At 39.3% G+C, this 20035-nt stretch overlaps 1 protein-coding gene across 1 annotated transcript in view; it reads left to right on the top strand.

Annotated features, from left to right (window-relative positions):
- Positions 1-20035, top strand: part of CHD6 (chromodomain helicase DNA binding protein 6) — a 175004-nt gene that overhangs the window by 44088 nt on the left and 110881 nt on the right. Inside the window, 3 exon segments of the mRNA XM_025039666.1 lie at positions 4909-4964; positions 10233-10292; positions 15300-15802. Of these exon segments, the coding sequence (XP_024895434.1) occupies positions 4932-4964; positions 10233-10292; positions 15300-15802 (596 nt within the window). The 5' untranslated portion in view covers positions 4909-4931.

Raw genomic sequence — 20035 nt, 5'->3', positions numbered from 1 at the left:
TGGTATGAGCATGGACTAAAAAATTAAAACATTAGAGTACAAAAAAAAAAAAATTATTGAATGTTCAAAGTATTAGTCATAAAAATAAAGAAGAGCTTGAACATAAAGTTTGGGAAGCCTCCCAGAAAATAGAACAGGAAGAGATATAAACATTTTTTAAAATGAGTGCAAATTAGAGGTACAGCCTAGAAGGTCCATCATTTAAATTTAATAATAAGAGTTCCATTGAAAGAAAACAATAGGGAGGGAATTATGAAGAAATAATACAGGATTTCTGAGTACTGGAACAAGAGTTTCCACATTGTAAAAGAAGCCACAACATTTCCAGTCTCATGGATGAAAACAGCCTCAAGGTATATCATTGCGAAAATATGATCCTAAAAGCTTTCTGAGAAGGAAGAGAGGTTATATACAAATGAGGAGAGATCAGAATGGTCAGTTTCCTGAACAGAGGTGGTAGAAGGAACTGGACAGTGGTGCAGTGCTCTCAAAATTCTGATGAGAAAATGATCTCCAACCTATGATTTGGTACGCACCAAACCATCAAGGTGAATGGAAACAGTGAGTTCTCAAAACTTTACCCCTCATTCATAAATTTCTTAGAGAGTTTATTGACATTGTGATTGACCTAGAGAGAAGCAGCATAGGAGTCTACTCTCGAGAGGGACAAAGGGAACAAATCCTCAAGAGGATGGTGGTAAGAAGCCCCAGGAAGGTAGCTTTGAATTAGGTTGGAGAGAATGGTAAGACTCCAGGTTCACTGACCCAAGGAAGAAAACTGAACTTAGATTGAGAGGAGTTTTAAGGTTTGGCGGGGAACATTTTGAGATAAGTTCGTGGTTCACAGAAAACAAAGCAAATTTTAAAATGAGGTCCTTAGTCTTTTTAGGGGAACAATTAAAAAAAAATTTAGCTTAGCTGTGAATTGAATATTGATTTAATAAATAATGGTGATAATAACTGTATTGGGATGATAACACTTATCCTCCATAGCAGAGGCTACCTGTTTTGTAAAAAAAGACTTATTGGGATGCAGCCAGACTCATTCGTTTGTATATTGTCTGTGGCTGTTTTCATACTGCAATGACAGAATTAAATAGTTGCAACAGAGACCATGTGACCTGCAAAGCCTAAAATGTTTATTATCTGGCTTTTAATAAAAATATTTGCCAACTCCTGTTTCATAGGAAGAAACCAATCGATTAATGTTTAAAATGGGAAAAAAATTTAATAGTAGCATTAAGATGTTTTCTTTAGAAATATTCTGGAAACTAGCAGAAGGAACAGCTAAAGATCAGGTGATTACCTTGGAGAAGAGTGAAATCAGGAATGGGGATGAGTACAGTAAGGGAAATACTATTTTTTGTTTTAAGCTTTACATTATTGAATTTCAGGTATTACTTTCAAAAAGTATGAATGAAGAATGCTGAGAAATGTCATTGGACTGAGAGAACAGAATGAACAGGAAAGTAAAAAAAGAAACCACCAATTATGACCAAGAAAGCAGGAACTCAAAGCCTTTTCTATAACATAGCTTTCTCACTTACTCACTTGCTCATTCCACAGCTAATCATGTAAGAGTCCAAATGGGAGGCATTGAGCGCCATACTGCAGAACAGAGTTCCTTCCCAGAGGATGCTTAGGTACATAACAGCAGATGGCATACACAGGACAAAGATGGTGTGTCATAGTGGTATAGCTACTGTAGTGCTTTTCGAGATGCTTTCACGGTTTAGGGAAGTCGAGTAAGGCATTCTGGAGAACATGACACCAGAGCTGAGTGTCAAAGGATGAGAGACCAGAGAGGAAGGGCAGTAGGATTTCCCAGGTGGAGGCATAGCCTGAGTGAACAGAGCTGGTTTCAGTGCTTGTCAGTGTTCGTTCGGTATACTTGAATGAATAGTGGAAGGTAATGTCAGAGCTGTAGACGAGGACCAGAGACCAGACCACTTATGCAGGACTCTGTACTATGAGGCATTTGTATTTTTTTCTGAAGACTGTAGATAGTCTCTGGGAATGAATGGCGGAATGAATGGTGTGTACCTGATGTTTTATTTTTAAGTGTTCATAACAGCACTGAGGAACTTAGAAATGACACAGGCACTATTGTAGAAATTTTGAACCAGAGGGAGAGATAGTAATAAAATAACTTTAAAAATGTTCTTATTGAATTCTGGCACCCTGTTTCTGTAACAGAAGCATCATTAGGTGGGTGAGTGTCAGAAGGAATGGGAATTTTTGTATTGTTTGCTCTTTAAATTATTAAAGAGCAACTTATCTTCTTGTAAAAGATAATTAAATGCTGCATTCATACATAAGCACTGAAATACAGTGAAGAGAGCAGGAGTCCTACCAGTTTTCATATAATTCCGAAGTTATACACATTTTTTCCCCTGCTGACAAATTTCCTGGTTTGCCCACACAGTTAGGAGTTTCAGAATATGTCTATATTATGTTTCTAATTCAGTTGTGGGATGCTGAAATTACTGTTTAATTTGTTCTTTATTGAACCAAAAAGATTTAATCACAACTTTTGAGCGCAGCATCAGAGGCTGTAAAATGATTTGCAGTATTGTACAGAGGAGTACATGCTTTAGGGTGTATCTATTCATCCATTTCTGCTACATAAAATTTAGCCTTACAAAAAGATTATGTGGTTTTTTGTTTAAAAAAACAAAAGTTGTCATAAAAGGTTAAAAAAAAAGTAGAGGCAATGTAAGAGAGAGTGCTTTGTAAATTATTAGGTACTATTTGGAGAAATAGAAGTCAGTGATTGCTTATAGAACACCTCTTTGATGACATCCGTTATCCTGTGGAGTGGCAGCATACTGGTGTGTGACAATTCATCGGAGTGCTGTAAATGATTTCACAATAACATGAGGTTTGCCAGAGATTGCTTTTAGTGAACTAGAACAGTTTATTCTTATAGCAGCATCACTCCCACTGACTCAGAATACACACCGTCCCCTCTCCCCCACCTCAGAGAATGGGATGAGGTTACCTGTGCAGCATGAGTATTGCAGAAAGTACAGGTGGCATATCTTGCATGAGAACCAATTGCAGGGGAAGGATTTGGTTTCACATATCTCTCTTCCTCCAAACAGAGCTCTCTGCAAAGTAATCAAATTCAAGCCATACTTGAGTCAGCCCCACCTCTTCCACAGCCTTCCCAGCCTGTGTTCAACCGCCTTCTCTGATCTTCTTGGGCCCTGTGATGACACAGGCCCAAGGAGTGGTGGGCCTGTGTGAGCTCCATGGCTGGCTCCAGTGGCCATGCTCTGCAGTAATAGGCATTTTCACACTTCATCTTCACCCTCCCTCATCCCTGAGCTTCCTCTAAGGCCCGGGTTTATTTCCTCCTGGCTCGTTTCTGTGGGATATATTCTTTAAAGTAGAATTGGCAGATAAAAAGACTGTAACAGTTTACAGATCTAGTGGCACATTTCCTGAGTGCTCTTCAGAAAGCTCAAAACAATTAAAAGTGCTATTAGCAGTGATAAGTTGGCCTTGTTTTCCCTACTTTCCTGGTAGTGTTGTGTCCCTGCTTATTTTGTGATACTTAATTGGGAATCGTTTGTGATATTTAATTGGAAAGTGTATTTTTTGATGTCTCTACTGCATTATGCATGTTCTTTATATATTAAAAAGTAATTTTTATTGGCACCGGTGGAATTTTTCTGTATTTTTTAAATTATTTCATTTTCTTGGGGAGAATTTTATTTGAGTACTTAATAATATCCCTTAGTACTTAATAATATTTGAGTACTTAATAATATCCCTTAGTACATTGTAATATCCCCTTTTATTAGCTGGATTTATTTTCCAAACTTTTCAGAATTTGTGACAGTTTGGAATGGCTGAGAATGTTGATTCTCTGGGGTCTGATCATTTAACGTTGAGAGATAAAGGAGATAGACTTATACTAACATAATTCATCTAGAACTGACTCTACTATAATGAAGACTGGAGGTGAAATTATTTTAACTGCCCTGATTCAGAGCACTTATTATTTCTCTGGAATTTAGAGTTTTCCTGAGGTGAATAATTGTTCTAACTAGTTGGTGATTCACATGGCCCCCAGTTCCAGGTTTCTTGGACCAGCGTTCCTTCTGTTCCCCAGGTTCCCCAGTGCTCTTCTGAGACCTCTAAAGCCAGTTGTTGGGCTTTTATCGCTATGGTGCTCCACAGTCATTTATGAAGAAAAGTTCAGTGTCATCAAGGGCATTGTGGTTGGGTTGGAAATGGGCTTAAGTCCCGGGTACCATAAAATCAACGATTTAAAAAGTCATGAAATATGAGAATGAATTTATTATGTCAAGTAATATATGCACATGGTCGAAAACATTACACAATATAGGAGAGCATATGATGAACTATAAGAGTGACCTGTCCTACCTCACACCAACTCCTCTCTCTTTTTCAAGAGAACTACTTTTAACTCCTTTAGCTCTCTTTTTTGTGTATGTTTCTATTTCTTGATTTATCAATTACAGATATTATTTATTGGTTTTCTTCCAAAAGAAATGAGGGCTTAGCTTATTTCTACCCCCTTTCCTCCACTTCTCTTAATATAGTCACATCTATTATTTTTGGTTCCTCTTTTAGTTGGCTTTGTAATTTATATGCCAGCATCTTTTATAACTTATCTACAAAGACAGTATCTTTTTGATTCTACCCCATCTGGAGCAATAAATTAGGGTTTGGGATAGGGTTAGGTAGGGTCCAGGCTATATATATTTAGGGCTCTGGGGAGTCCGTGGACTAGAACACTACTGTTTTTAAATGTTCTGTAGAGGTCATCCTGTATTGTGTTTTCTTCATGTGTCACAGTTAATGCCAAGATAATTTAAAATATTTTATTTTGGATGTTACCATAATCTTTGCCTTTTTTTTTTTCCTGCTTTACAGAAATAAATATCCTCCTTCAATAAATGATAATGAAAATACAGAAGAAAGAGAAGCAGGTAAGTGATCACCTATCTTTTAAGTGAATGCACCCAGCATATACTGGTGCTTTTTTAACAAGAGGAGACGCTGGCAGTTTTTGCTCATCTCTTAGCCTCTGGTAATTACTGTGCTGCCTCTGTTTTCCATTCTGTTCTAAATGACTTTAACGTATGGATTTTTACTTATGTTCACGATAGCCCATTAGCCCCATGTAGAAATTACGTATGGGAATAATGTAATTAAAACTGTAAGTCAGACTATTACTAAACATGAGCTGGACAGAGGAGAAATTTTTCCTCCCCTGGAACAGCTTTCTAAGTTTTTATGAAGAGAGGTATGATCAGTTTTTTATAGTTTATATATTTAGCATTTTGGATATTTGGTTAAATGAAAAGCATTCTCATTTATAAAATTCTTGTTTATATGAACTTCAGAAGTTTCTTCCTAGAGAAAATAGTGAACTCATTGGAAGCATGTTTGGCATTTGGTTTCTTGAAGGAGAGGAGATTTGGTAAAAATCTTTTGGCTTGTGTGGCCCATTCTGCCAAGATCTTTTTTCTTCGTTGGTACTTCTGTGGTCCAGGTGGTTACATATTCAAAGGAACCCAGAGACCCCAATCAGCGTGGCTCAGGGAGGTGAGATGAGACCTGCCTCTTTCTCTTGGAAATAAGCTATCTCTGATGGACTGGTTTTCCTTTTACAGAATTGAATGATAACCTGGTAACCAAGGAGATCTGAATCCTTGCCTTTCACTGGGCCCCTCTGCAAATAGGTTAGGTGGGACCAGCCACTTCTCCAGAATGCTCCTAGGGAGCACTGACCAGTCAGATAAAGGGCAACTTACAGATTTAGCTACAAAGACTACTCTCTGGTCTGTCCCAAATGGATGTGTTCTTTTGAAACCCAAACAAAACAACCTGTTTGGGGAAATTAATTGACTTATCTGCTGCCAGTTCTTAACAGAAAGAGCAGTGATTGCGTACTTTCTACACGCTGATTAATTCCTGTCCTGGCTCTATAGAGTCATTAGCTGGTAGACAAACACTGTGGAGAATGCAGTTCCATCTGTCAGGAATTTATCCTATGGATATACCTAGAAAGACGTGCAAAACTGCATGTAAAGAACTTTCGTTACTGCTTTATTTATAATAGCAAAAATAGAAAAAAATCAACATATCCCATCAAAAAGGGGGCAATTTAAATCAGCACTTCCACCCAGTGGAATATTATTCTGCTATTAAGAAGAATACATTACTAAAGAGAACCCCAAACTCTCAAAACTATTGTCATTTATGATAATGGAGCAGGTTTATGTTTCTTAAAACAATCTGCATATTTATTTTTAAGATATTCTTCAAAGTAAGCTTTTATTTCAATAAAAACATTCTTTACCAAAAGTAACCCAAAATGAATTCAAGTTCCTTCTGAGATTTTACTGGTTTGTCAGCTAGCTATTATGTAGCCTCAGTTTGAGGGGTTTTCATTTTACCCCTCACGATAATATTGATGAACAGAGCAGGATTTTTACTTAAAAGTTAATATTTGCTTTGGTAGAGGAACAAGTTAAGTGGAGACATTTTCAGGAGTTGATCTTGCTCCTTTTATAGTGCTGGCGATAGACCATGCTGATGACTGGACCACAAGAAGTTCCAGCGCATGTAAGCAGATAATTGCAGTCATGCTAAAGCAGGCCCCAGGCTTCAGGACTGAGCATGTGGGTGAAGAGTTCAGTGTCTGACAGAGAAGAGCCCATGTTCTGGAATGAACTTGGGCTTTGATTTGCAGAAGAATCGGATTAAAACTCTTAACTCTGCCACTTAGCTTTGTAACTTTGGACAAGTTTAGCCTTATTTTTTATCACTTAAATGGGAGCAGTCATACATGCCAGTAAGGCATTGACAAAGATTAAATAAGGTAATTCAGCAAATACTTGGCATTTCGTTTGTCAGTGGCAAGGAAACCTTTTAGTATAACAATAAAATTAACTGTCAAACTTACCACGATTCTAAGATTAACCATCTTACCACGATCTTAGGTGTTAAAAATAGCAGCACACAAAATGTCCACTCTTAAAAAACCCTCATTCCTATTAATTCATTTTTTCTTTTCTTTGGAGAAAATGACATGTAAATGCATTCTGATCTTGAAAATTCATTCTTTCCTCGTCCAGAATTTTACCAAGGTAAATTAAACTAAGATGACAGATTTTGCAAGTTAATCAAAGCTCAGCAATAAATAATCATGCGTCTTATCCACCAGAAAGAGCACAATAGGAGTAAGTGTGCCAAGAACAAAGAATTCAGAGTTGTCTTTGTATTGTCTAAAGAAATGTTGCAAGAAAAATAGACTTTAACAAAACTTTTCAAAATGAATCACCAGCAGGCTGGGGTGGGGAGGTGCTATAGTCTTTTATCTATATTAAAAAATAAACTGCTTCTAAGAAATATATATATTTTAATCTCTCAGATGACCAAGCAGTATTAGGCAGAAAACAGTTAACTAGAGAAATAAAATGTGAACTGTAATCATCGGAAACCCATGTAGCACTACCGATGAATAGAGCAGCTGAACATGCTTCTTTGTAACGGGACACATCCAGATGTTAGCGATGACAAACCTATGACATGGAAATATTAATTTTTGTTCATCCCAGCTCCTTGCTTGGTAGTGAGAGAAGTACAAAATATGATAACTTTTGTGTGATGTATGATAGGTGCTATGATCTTCAGGCACTTGCCATCGTAAGGGGTAAGAGAGTTTCAGGTGCCCAGTTCCAGTGTCAAGAACAGTTAATTAGCATGAATGCAATGGAAGTAGGTCATGTAAATAGAATTAGAACTTGGAGCTATGAGCAGGAGGTCAACCTAGACTTGCAGTAATTAGAGAAAGACCGAATAGCACTGCCTCCTCCGTCCTGACCAGCGGAGTCTGGGAAGCTCTGATGACTAGGCCTTTGGAGCAGCATCAAAGTGACAATGAGAGACCTAGGATCTGCGACATCTTTAGCTCACATACAAGCGTCAATGTGACTGTGGAGAATTGTCTTCTTTTACCTTTGATTCACCCTTGGGAAAACTAGCCCAAATCTAGTATTGGGAGTTCTATGAAAAAAGCGGAAGTGCAACAGGGACCTTGTTTCCCATTTTAATATGATTTATAGTTTTCTCATTAACTCACTGGCACCTCAGCCCATTCCTTTACTAATAGTATGGTTTTGAATATATTTTTGCAAGTTTTTGGAAATTATGTAATACTTAGTGATCAAGGATCAAAAGTTCTCATTTCGTAAAGATAAATGAAATATAGTGTCCACTGCTAACAAAATAGCTTCTTAGGGTGGTGGTTGAAGGTTGTCTGGTAGTTGCCAAGTTCACGTTCAGTGTTCGTTAATCCTTGGGACTCTTCTGGGTGAAGTTGAAAAGTCTTAGAAATTACTTATTTAATCTGATATGTTCTGCTAAATTGTTTATTCTTTGTAAATTCTCTCATTCTTATCTGGGTAACAAACAGAAGAGGAATAGTTAATGATTGAAAGTTGTCTGGGGAATGGTCAGGGAGAGACAACGGTTTTGGGGAATGGATGATGGAAATACAGTAGAGGTGATTGTAAATAAAGTAGAGGTGATTAGAGAGTCTTGCTAATTCTTATATCTACGTTTGATATATCTAGAAACACAAGGTAGTATCATGAAGTGGTCAAGAGCAGAGGCTCTTGAACCAGGAGTCAAACCTGAGTTAACATCTTAGCTCTATTGCTTACTAGCTGTGTGACTTTGGATGAGTTATTTAACATCTCTGAGCTTCTACTCTATAACATGGAGTCTTAATTGGAAACATAATATACCTACCTTCTCGTAGAGTTGTTTTGATGATATAATTCATTTAAAAAACTCAGTACACTGCCTAATACTTAGTCCTTAATAAAATCATCTATTATTATTATTATTATTACTGACATCTATTTTGTCTTTAAAAATATCAAAACAATTTTGAGTACTTAGAGTAGTTGTGACTGAAAGGTTGAGATCCATAAAGAAAACCATTCCTTATCCATGTATATAGTATTTCTAACTCCAGGCCAGGGTCTTGATGGGCCTTTATATGTGGCAGTGGCATGGGCTAGGGCTGGCATAAGTTCTGGGCTCAGGGGCTCTGGTGTCTCAAGAATACAGTAAAATTACAGGTGGGCCAGGAATGAAGAGGTAGGAAAATAGTATTATCTACTATATAAGTACTATGAGTGTTGAATATCTACTTGTCCTAGATGATGTCACAAAAAATTGTGGACGAGGTCTCTCCTGGCCTTGGTTGGTGGAACAAACATTATTCCTCTTAGGCAGGTTAAGAAATTAAATCACTTTGAAGTTTGGGTTTGTCCAGAGCCATAGTTGTTTGGAAATAAAACTCATAGTTTCTAAAAACAACACAGGCACTTACTAAATATTATTTTTCCTCTGTCCTCCTAACTCTTCCGTGTCTGCATCTAAATTATATAATCTGCCTTCCTCGAGTTTTTGTTACTGCCTAGAATTAACAAAACTTTGCTTACAGATTTAGAAGTCAAATTTCTAAGACTCATCTTAGGAGAAAAATACAACCAGTACTCTACCCCCAACCCACCCTTACCCCACAACCCCATTTTCAATGAGAGAATAGAGGTGGACACTAGAAACAACAGATTCAAGGACTTTGGAGTGGATGGGTTTTTCAAAAATTACATTGCCAAATCTGCGGATTACTCTTCAGTCCCTAACTTGCCTGCTTCTCAGTGGCCTTGACACTTGTGATCATTCTGTCTGAAAATGCTCAGGCTTCTGTGACACCACACTTTCTTAAATTTTTTCCCACCTGTATCACTGGCGTGACTGCTCCTTCTCACTCTCTCTAGGTTCTTCTTTGTCTTAGGGACCCTTAAATGATTAGTGTTCCTCAGGTTTTGGTCCCGTTTTCTCTTCTCTCTTTATCCGTTCTTCCTGGGCAGTTTAATTCATTCTTGGAGAAACTTCTCTTAGAAAGTATATCCAAGAACCTACTGGACACCTCTACTTGACTTGACTTTAGGGACTTGAAACCGAACTTCTCCTTCCCCTGGTTCTAACCTGCTATAACTCAGTAAGGATCCACATCAGGATCAAAATACCTGCTTTATCACCCAAAACCCAAAGCATGGGACTCCTTGGTGAAGAAGGATTAGATATACTAAATGCAGAAAAAGGAAAAACCAGGGAGGGGGACACCCAGAGAGTTGTACGATATTCATTGTTTCTGCCCTTCTCCCACTCAGCACAAGTCTCTTTGCCAGTTGAACCTGCCTCCGTCCAGCTGTAGCGTGATCAAGGCAAGGGTATGTGGGGTTTTCTGCCTTCAGTCTGTTCCTCAGTCAGGTAACTATAAGAAACATTCTTTCAGAAGGAAGCGAAGGTGAAAAAATAAGACAGTCCTATATTTAGTTGGAAAATAACTTTCGCCACCTGAAATATTGTCCACAAACTGACTTCTTAATAGTAGCAATTAAGTTCTTATTTTGTATTTTCATTTAAAAAAAAAGACTGAGGGTCTCAAATTTGGATAAACTTTTCTTCTCATTTTTGTGTTTAGCTAATACCTTGATTTCAAGTAAGGCCAAACGTTTACTGTTTTCATATCCCTGCGGGAGGAGATAGAAGACAAGCAGATCCATGGTAGGAGTTGGCTGGGCCCGCTTACTCTTTGGCTGAAGGTGCCAGGAGGCACTTAGATGAGGAGTGTGTGGGTGGGGGTGGGCCTTTCCAGCCCAAGTGCAAAGTACACTCTTTATCCTTCGCTCAGTCAAACGGGATTGCACTGCTGGTGCCTCACATATTCTGCCTTGATTGCGAATCGTGATGATTTGGAGGAACATGAATTTTCTGGCAAAACCGTTTTTCCTGCTTGTTATAATCTTAGAATTTTTTTCTATGACATACATGTGAAATTTATTACAAATACATGAAAGTAGTATGTTTCCATCATTAAAAATGTCGATGTCTCTTTTAAAAAAATCCAGCCACCAAATCTGCACAGCCTCAAATGATTACTATTAATGTTTGTTCATTTTCTTCCGTTCCATTTTCTATGCACAAATATTTGTCATTTTTGTTTGCATGTACAATTTTATAGACTTTTTTCTTTCTCAAATAGAATATACTCATTTCATACAACAACCAGATGACTGAGTTTTACCATAACCCACAGAGACATTGGGGAATACCACGAAGTCACTGCCTCATGAAGCTTACGGTCTAGTCATGGGACACAGGTGAAAACAAATAAATGATAACTTTCAGAAAGTTACAAAAAAAGTGACATTTACTTACAGTCCTTTCACTCAGACATAATGACGATTACTATCTGGAATGTGTTCTGAATTTATTTTAAAAAACTAGTATTGATAAGCATTTTTAAAAAATGGAATTACATCATAGGTTTTCTCTTTTTACTTTCCAACATGTTGTAGACATTTTTTTTTTAATGTCAGCTAAAACTTTGTATAATAATGGCTGCATTGTATTATTCTGTAGGATGGATATGCTATTTAAGCATTTTCCTAAATAGGTTTATAGTATTTTTTTCTATTAAAAATCCTGTATTGGATATGTTTATGCATAAACCTTTGGAGTACCTAAATGTTTTCTTAATTTATATTCTGAAAGAGAAATTGTTCCATCTAAAAAGCATATTGACAGTTAAAATCTTAGTATTACTGCTACACGCCTCTGCAAAAAGGCTTTTCGTAGTTGACTCTTCTGCCAGCAACATAGGAGAGAACCATTTTTAGTATATCCTTATATTGGATTTTTAAAAGTTGAGACATAATTCACAGACCATAAAATCCACACTTTTAAAGTGAGCAATTCAGTAGTTTTAGTATATTCACAAGATTGTGTAAAGACCTCCACTGTCTGAGTGCAGGACATTTTCATCACCCCCAAAAGAAACCTGACTCCCGTTAGCAGACACGCTCCTTTTCTTCCTCCCTCAGCCCCTGACAACCACTATTCTCCTTCTCGTCTCTTCGGATTTGATTATTCTGGACGGTTCATATAAATAGAATTATACAGTATGTGGTCTTTTGTGCCTGGCTTCCTTCACTTAGCATAATGTTTTCAGGGTCTATCCATGTTGTAGCATTTCTTAATTAGAGTAGATTTTCTTAATTAGAGTCTATTTTGACTTTCAAGTAAAAGTGATTCTTAGGGAAATGACCCAGGTTTGTCCTTGGACCTCTGTTTGAAAACCATTGACCCTAGGACATAATCTTTCCATTTGTTCTTAAATCCTTTACAACTGACCTGAATCCAGTTTCTCTAGATTCCAATCTTTAAGAGTCTTTTTCAGGAATATTGTAGGTGGAAAATTTTAAATCGAAGAAATGGATTTTCTTACTAACAGTACAGTTTATGATCTAAACATTGTTGTATGTTTATCAATCAGCCTCTCTGTTTCATCCTTGTATTCCTAGATAATCATCTCTATTTAAATTGTCAATGTAAAGGAAAATCTTGTTGGACCATCATCTCCAATCTATTCCTTTTAGGGCCATTTTCAAAGTGGTGATTTAATGTCCTTGGTAGAAATTTAAACAGACTTTATCTAGGCTCTTTGCTTCTTCTACCACTGACTTTGAGATATATGGAAGAAATATTTTTTGTCTTAGAGTTTTTAATCCTCAGCAGCTTTCTTTTCCAAGCTCCCAGTGAGGTGCCTTAAAAAACATTTCTCCTGGATTATTGACATTCAAGATTATAATTTAATATTTTTTACTAGCTAATATCTGCCCTTGGGGATACTTCTCCCTTTTCAACATTGATTGATTTTGCCGCATTTCTCGTGTTTCCCTTCTGCCTCTAGGATGTCCCAGCTCTGCCACTCCCTAGGAATCTAACTCTGACAAGTTGTTTCATCTCTCTGAACCGATGACCCTATCTGTACGACGAGGGGGTAGACCACACGACTGACTCCTGGGAGTGGGATTGCTGGGACATAAGGTAGCTTATATGTTTAGTTTTAGAAAGAACTACCTGACCTTTTCCCACAATGGCTGTATGTGCCATCACATTCAGCATTTCTACCAGGTCTATTTATGCTGGTCTTTTAGTGGCCTAATCGTTATGGTTCCCTGGTTCGTCATAAAATGTTCAATGAAAAGAGCATTAGCTTTTGGCCAGAGGGTTCAGGCCCAGGCCTCACTCACTGGCTATTTGGCCTTGGGTGTGTTACTTAACATCAGTAATCTTCCATTTCTCTTTATACAAAATAGGCATCTGTCTTTACACTAATCTTGCAGGATTGTTGTAAAGATTGGAGAAACTATGAAACATGCTTCGAATAATTCTGAGTATATTTCTATGATATGTGTCCAATAAATATTAGCTGCTGCTATTGTTATTGCCTAATGATTGGATATCCAGTTACCTCCACCTGCCTTAGCTTCTTTGGTGAGCCCCTCTCCTTCAGACACAAGAGAGACCTTGACGTGAGGAATGAGTTGAAGAGAGGGTCCCACTTCACCTACATTTCACCTCGTTGGAATTAAGTCTTTAATGTGTTGTCTTTGAAAGCCTCTTTAACAAACACACCTGCATCTCTTGCTTTTTTATTGTGTTCACCCTTATATGCTAAGCAGATCTTCTTCCCTGAGGGCCAAGAGTCCCTGACACAGAATTTAGTAATATACCAGGGACGGCTATGCACTCACAGGATCCGAGCTGTAAGTGGGTACATAACTTTTGGGTTTCTTGTTGTCTTGTATTTTCTCTTTATTGTGGTAAAAAACACATAACATGAAATTTACCATCTTAAGCATTTTCTTGTATTTGATTTTAAATTCCTTTCAGGTTTACTTAAGCTCTTTCTTTTCCTAAGCCATCTCAAGTACTGAATCAGCAATGAGGCAGTGAAACTGAATTGTTTTCCTCTTTTTTTAAGTAGTTAGTCCTGCCTGAATGACTAGCTTCCTCTGGATTTAGACTTGTTTTTTGAGGCTGGCCTTTAGTTATAAGAAAGATCCAAAAAATTTCTTTTCTTTCATCTTTTTCTCCTGGGATTCTCAGTATTATGTTTGAGAGTATCATACAAGGGAGGGGAACTGGAAGAAACAGAAGGGGAAATATGCAGCTGAATTGGTCCTCTCCCTCACTCTCAGGGTGGGCCAGGAAGGCTGAGCACAGCCTGGGTAACCAGAAACTGGAGGCAGACCACACCACCTGGGTGAGTGTCTGTGCCCTTTTGCACAAGCCAGGCTCTTATTAGGAGAGCAGGCTACTCACAAATGGTGCTCTTCCTAAGCCATCACCCAAAGATGATTGTAACCATCTTCCCGGAAAGCCTGTTTCTTCTTAAGTTATTTCTTTGTTCTCGACCCAAAATAAGTGACTTATTTTGGTTATTACAGAAGAGTGTGCTGTTCTCTGAAATTAGCATCCACATTATTTTCAGATTATTGCCAACCTTAGCTTCGTTATGAAATGACAGATGTACTTTTTCACACCAGACCTGAAAGTATGAGGTGTGACTTATGCTGTTTCCTTAAGGGTGGTGACTTTAGGAGGCTGTATCTTTATTGAAAGGTGCTCAAAAACAGCTTGGGAGCTCCCCTGTTTGGGTTTCCTTTAGCACCTGTGACAATCTTTCTAATGACTTCAATCACAATAAAGCTTCCTCCTATACCAGGAGTTAACTGATTTTTGCAAGCAGCCAAAGGTGGTTTGGTGCTGAGTCTGGTGAATAAGTTAATTAATCATATAGAAGAACACCATTATTAGTTAAAAATCAAAGGCATAGTTTTGAATTGTCCAGATTTTCTTGTTGAAAATCAAATCAGCTGAATGTTGATGCTGCTTGATGATATGTGAGAGGAAAGATTTGGAGAAATAAAGAAACATTCGGGGTTTGTTTGGCCCTGCATCCTTATCACCCCAGTGATATTACTTTTATTCATGAACACATTTGAACGGGACTTTTGTGAGCTAACATGATAAATGCTATTCTAGGCCAGAACCGTGCTTAGAAGTTTGTGTCATCTAAAGGTATTTTGTGGGAGATAGTTGTTTTACGTGTTTTAGACATGGAGCTTAGAAGGTACTTCAGATTCCTGCACATGCAGATTTCCTACATAATATGCTAACAGCAACTTGATATAGCTCTACCTGAGCCAAGGCAAACAGTATGTGTCCTATTTGCCACCATTTCCCCAAGGCCTAGCCCAGGAGGAACTAACACATAGTAGGAACTCAGTAAATGTTGAACCAATCTATGTATTCAAACTTAATAATGCTCTTTGTAATAAGCATGCAGGGGAAGAGTAATATTCTTGTTTCTCTCTTTTTTACAGTTGTCGCACTTAAAAGTTTTGAATCACTCCCCAATGTCTGATGCCTCTGTCAATTTTGACTACAAATCCCCTTCCCCGTTTGACCGCAGCACCGATCAGGAAGAGAAAATTGATGATGTTGCCAGTCACTGTCTGCCCCAGAAGGACCTGTATGCTGCTGAAGAGGAAGCTGAGACACTTTTTCCTAGGAAAATGACATCCCATAATGGGATGGAGGACAGTGGAGGAGGAGGCACTGGAGTGAAGAAGAAACGGAAGAAAAAGGATCCAGGAGAGCAGGAGGGGGCAGCAAAGGGAAACAAGGACAGGGAACCCAAGCCAAAGAGGAAGCGAGAACCTAGGGAGCCAAAGCCACCCAGGGAGCCCAGGAGGGCCAAGGAGCCCAAGCAGAAGGACGGAGCAAAGAAGGCGCGGAAGCCCCGCGAGGCCTCGGGCACCAAGGAGGCCAAGGAGAAGAGGGGCGGCGCTGAGTCCGCCTCCAGGACGAAGTCCAAGAAGGCCAGGTGCGTCCCTTTCTTCCTGCTCTGAGGGCTTGGCTCTGTCTCCACCCAGCGGTTTGCCTTCGGCTTACTCCAGCCCCTGGACACAACTTTGCTACTTTCAGCCAAAGTGAACGACTTTCTCACCTCCTAACGAGAGAAAGATTACCTTAGTGCTAGTCTTGCAATTTCTTCCCATTCCTTTTGGATTAAAAATTAAGATGTGTTAGCATGCTTGGGGTGTAAGGGAAGGGGCGTCGCAAGCGTGAAACAGGGAGGGCAGTGGTGTTTGGAACAGCAGCCGTGTGGGGTGGCAGAGGAGGGCGCACACTCGGGAATCCGTGGAGGTGGGGTCTGGGAGAGCCGGGGGTGTGTGCAGAGTCCAGACAGGAGGAGGACTGCCTAGCTCCCCTGGGCTGTGAGCACAGTGCGGACCGTTCTGGCCTTGTCTTTCTCAGTAATTAACCCAGTGCCCAACACATCAGCAGGTGCTCAGGAAATGCTGAGCAGATGAGACCAGGGGAGACCACAGTGCTCGTAGAGGGAGATTAGAGGACACGGGTACAGAGTCCGTGTGGAGTGGGCAGTGCCAAAAGTTCTGGCTGTAGGTCCGGACAGGATCCAAGCGCACTCTTGGTGAATTCGGCATTTGTCATTTGTACACAAATGGAATGTTTTACATTTTGTTTCTTTCTGAATTCTTTGTACAGAACATATTTAAGCTTTTCGAGGACATACAAACCAAAAACTATATAACTTCTATGTATCTAAGAGGAATTTAAGTTTCTAAAATCTGAGCGCAGAGGCAGAATGTAGACTAAGGCCAGCCATACAAATGCAGAGGCTGATGTGAATGTAGCAACATAAAGCAGTGAAGCCGTCAGATCTGCGTGGGGTCAGGATGGTTGAAGTAGGTTTTGAAGAGAGAAAGCACTTTGGGTGGTGTCTGCTGTGACTTGGAATTTAGTATATGGTTCAGTTAATTTTCAGGATGGTTGGGAGCAGATGGATAATTTCATAATCCAAGTTAAAACTCCTTTATAATTACTCCTTTTTGCCTGGCAGGAGATTTTATCTTTTGTCTATCTTAGAGGCTTGGGTGGGATCCTAGGAATGTGGGACCTAAAATACCTTACAGAAGGTCAAGAGAGAGAGGTAAAATCAAGATTCTGAGAAACTTATGGGCTTTGTTTCTCAGCGAGTACACTGATCTCCGATTGTATAGGGGTGTGGCAGAGTGATTGTCTTCTACCAATAACTTTGATCTTCAGATTACTTTGGAGAAGCTGAAATGGTTCTAAAGGGTGATAGCATATGTGAGGAGGGAGAATCAGATATGAGAATGAGACAAAACAAAGAGGAATCCTTGAGAATAATGTTTTAGGGTAGAGGAGCGTTTCACAGCTCTTAGGTGTTTGGTTTGTGTGTAGAAGGCAGTAGAAAGCCATAGATATCTGAGCTCACTTTATTTTATTTATTAATTTGTTTATAATTCTTTAATGTCACCACATATTTGACCCTTTTACCCTACCTACCCTTTTCCCCACCCCCTACCCTCTGGTAACCACTAGTCTATTGTCCATGTTCATGAGTCTCTGTTTGTTTGTCCTGTTCATTTGTTACTTGTAGGTTTATATCTCACATGTAAGTGATATTGTGGTTTTCAATTTTTTTTTTTCTGGCTTATTTCATTTAGCATGATTATCTTGAGGTCCATCTATGCTGTTGCAGATGGCAGTATTTCAGGCTGAGTAATATTCCATTGTATGTATGTACCACAGCTTCATTATCGTAGGGCACTTGAGTTGCTCCTATGTCCTGGCCACTGTGAATAATGCTGCTATGAACATTGGTGTGCAAATATCTTTTTGGATATGAGTTTTCAAGTCTTTGGGGTACATACCCAGTAGAGGGATTGCTGGATCATATGGTAGATCCATTCTTAGTTTTTTGAGAAACCTCCATACTGTTTTCTGAGCTCACTTTAGCCACTGGTCTCTGGTGCTTGCAGTTGTCTTCTCTTTCTTAAAGGAATTCACATTTGCTTTGTGTGGGATATGAAACAAGGTGATGAGTATACAGACATTGCCATAAAGTCACATTTGGGGGCAGTGAAGAAGCATTTCGCAAAACAAGGTTGGGTGCCAAATGTATGCGTAGCAATACTGAGGGAACCTGATTTTGATCTAATTAGTCTGTATACAATATAAGTGAGTTGAGAAGTGCTTGGTAGTGTTTTCTAGGGCTGCTAACTTAGAAAACAGTAGAATCTCTTGAGGTTTAGAAATCCGGAAGACTCTCTTTGAGGGGATGCTGACAGATAGGGCTGGTTATCTCTTCAGATATGTAAGCAAGTTACAAAAGGCTTTCTCTCTCTCTCAATCTTAGGGCTATGAAAGGTTGACTTGTAATGTAATAGATTTCTTCAATGTAGCCCAGGTAGTGTTAGGAACTGGCAAGCTTTCCATTTCTTGTCCTTTATATATTTATAAAATTTATTTGGTTCCTTTAATTAATGACCCCACTGGTCAACAGAAGCAATTTTAGTTATGACAGGATGACCTTAATTGATAGAAAAATATATGTTGGTAACTAAGTCTCAGTTTTTGGTGTTCTTTGATTTACTCTCTTGCAGATTGGCTCAAGTACATGTTTTGATGTGAGCAGTTATTGATTAGCCCCTGGATAATACTGGATGATTACAGATGATTTACTGAATGCTCGAGTTATTCTAGGAGCTCCACAAATGATTTAAGGGCTTCCATTCTTTTCCTCCTTCAGTCCATCTTGCCAGCTGCCACCTGGCTAATCTTCCTGAAACACGGCTGTTACTGATGTTTGTAGTTGGCGGTGGTGGTAAATCAAACCCTTTCTTCCTCTCTCTTCATTCAGATCAATTGGGGATTAGTCAGCAGAGATGGAGATGCAGTTATCAGCTTTATTATTGATAAACTGGATGGAAGAACTTCCATTGGCTCGTAGCCAGAATCAGGCTTCTTGTTCGTGACTCCCTCAGTCGAGTTTTTCCACTAGAACTGCAGGCACGTCCCCGAGCAAAGGGAGGACACTGGGCCATGTATGATCTGTTCCTTTTCCCAGTCTCACCAGTCCTGTAGGTCCCTAGTCAGAGAAATGAAAGGAGTTTGAAGAAGTAAGTGCAAAAAATATCTTTCCAGTATCGTGCCCTCCTTGGGAGTAAAACACGACTTTCCTCATGAAAACGTGGATATGGGGAAATGTGATTCTCTCTTATAGCTTATACTTGCTTAGAAGCTTCTGATTGTTCCCACTGCCTCCAGGACAAAATCTAGACTTCTTTCTCTGTTATTTAATCCCTTTGGGGTCTGACCTCTCCCTGCCTTCTTGCCTCTGACAACAGGCCTCGCCCCCTAGATGATCCCAGTCATTCTTACAGGTACTTGACTTATTTCTCCTTTGGATGTTCTTGCTCTTTCTCTCAGTGTTGGGTCCTTTGTCCTACTCCCAGTATCCCAGGTCTTATCCATTCTTCAGGTCCAGTTCCTCTACAGAGCTTCCCCAAACCAGTGTGCTAGCACCGTGGTCTCCAGCCTTTTTAGCACCAGACACCAGTGCTCCTATGAGAATCTAATGCCTGATGGTCTGAGGTGGAGCTGAGGCGGTGATGCTAGCATTGGGGAGCGGCTGCAAATACAGACGAAGCTTCACTCACTCACCAGCCAGCCACTCAGCTCCTGCTGTGCGGCCCAGTTCCTAACCAGCCACAGACCAGTACCGGTCTGCGGCCCAGGTGTTGGGGACTCCTGTGTTAGCGCATCCCCTCTGATCTCCCATGGCACTTGGAGCCTCACATGTATCATAAATCTGATACTTCTACACCTGGGAAGACTAAAGGAGATTTAGTCCAGTTCTAGAGAAGTGGAGACCCCCTTTGCAGTGGCTTATTTACAGGTCATAAACTCAGACCTCCCGATTCTCAGTCTTGCACACTTCCCTCTGCAGTAGGCTGACTCTCAAACACATACCGTTGTTTTCATGTATGTATGACGTGTCTCCTCAGCAAAAAGTACAAGTGCCTGAGATCAGAAACTGCATGCTTTTGTCTGTTATGTCCCTGGGGGTCAGTCGCCAGAGGTTTGTTAGGTTATTGGATACATAGGAGGCACATATATATTTGTAATATATATTAACATATATAATTTATCTTATATAAATAATATGTAATTCATATGCAATATAAAATTTAATTTATATGTATAAAACAAGTATTTATATATT

The sequence above is a fragment of the Pteropus alecto genome, unplaced genomic scaffold (assembly GCF_000325575.1).
Source record: "Pteropus alecto unplaced genomic scaffold, ASM32557v1 scaffold45, whole genome shotgun sequence".
Lineage (NCBI taxonomy): Eukaryota > Metazoa > Chordata > Mammalia > Chiroptera > Pteropodidae > Pteropus > Pteropus alecto.
Note: the sequence above shows the minus strand (reverse complement) of the source record. Positions and strands in the feature narration are given on the sequence as shown.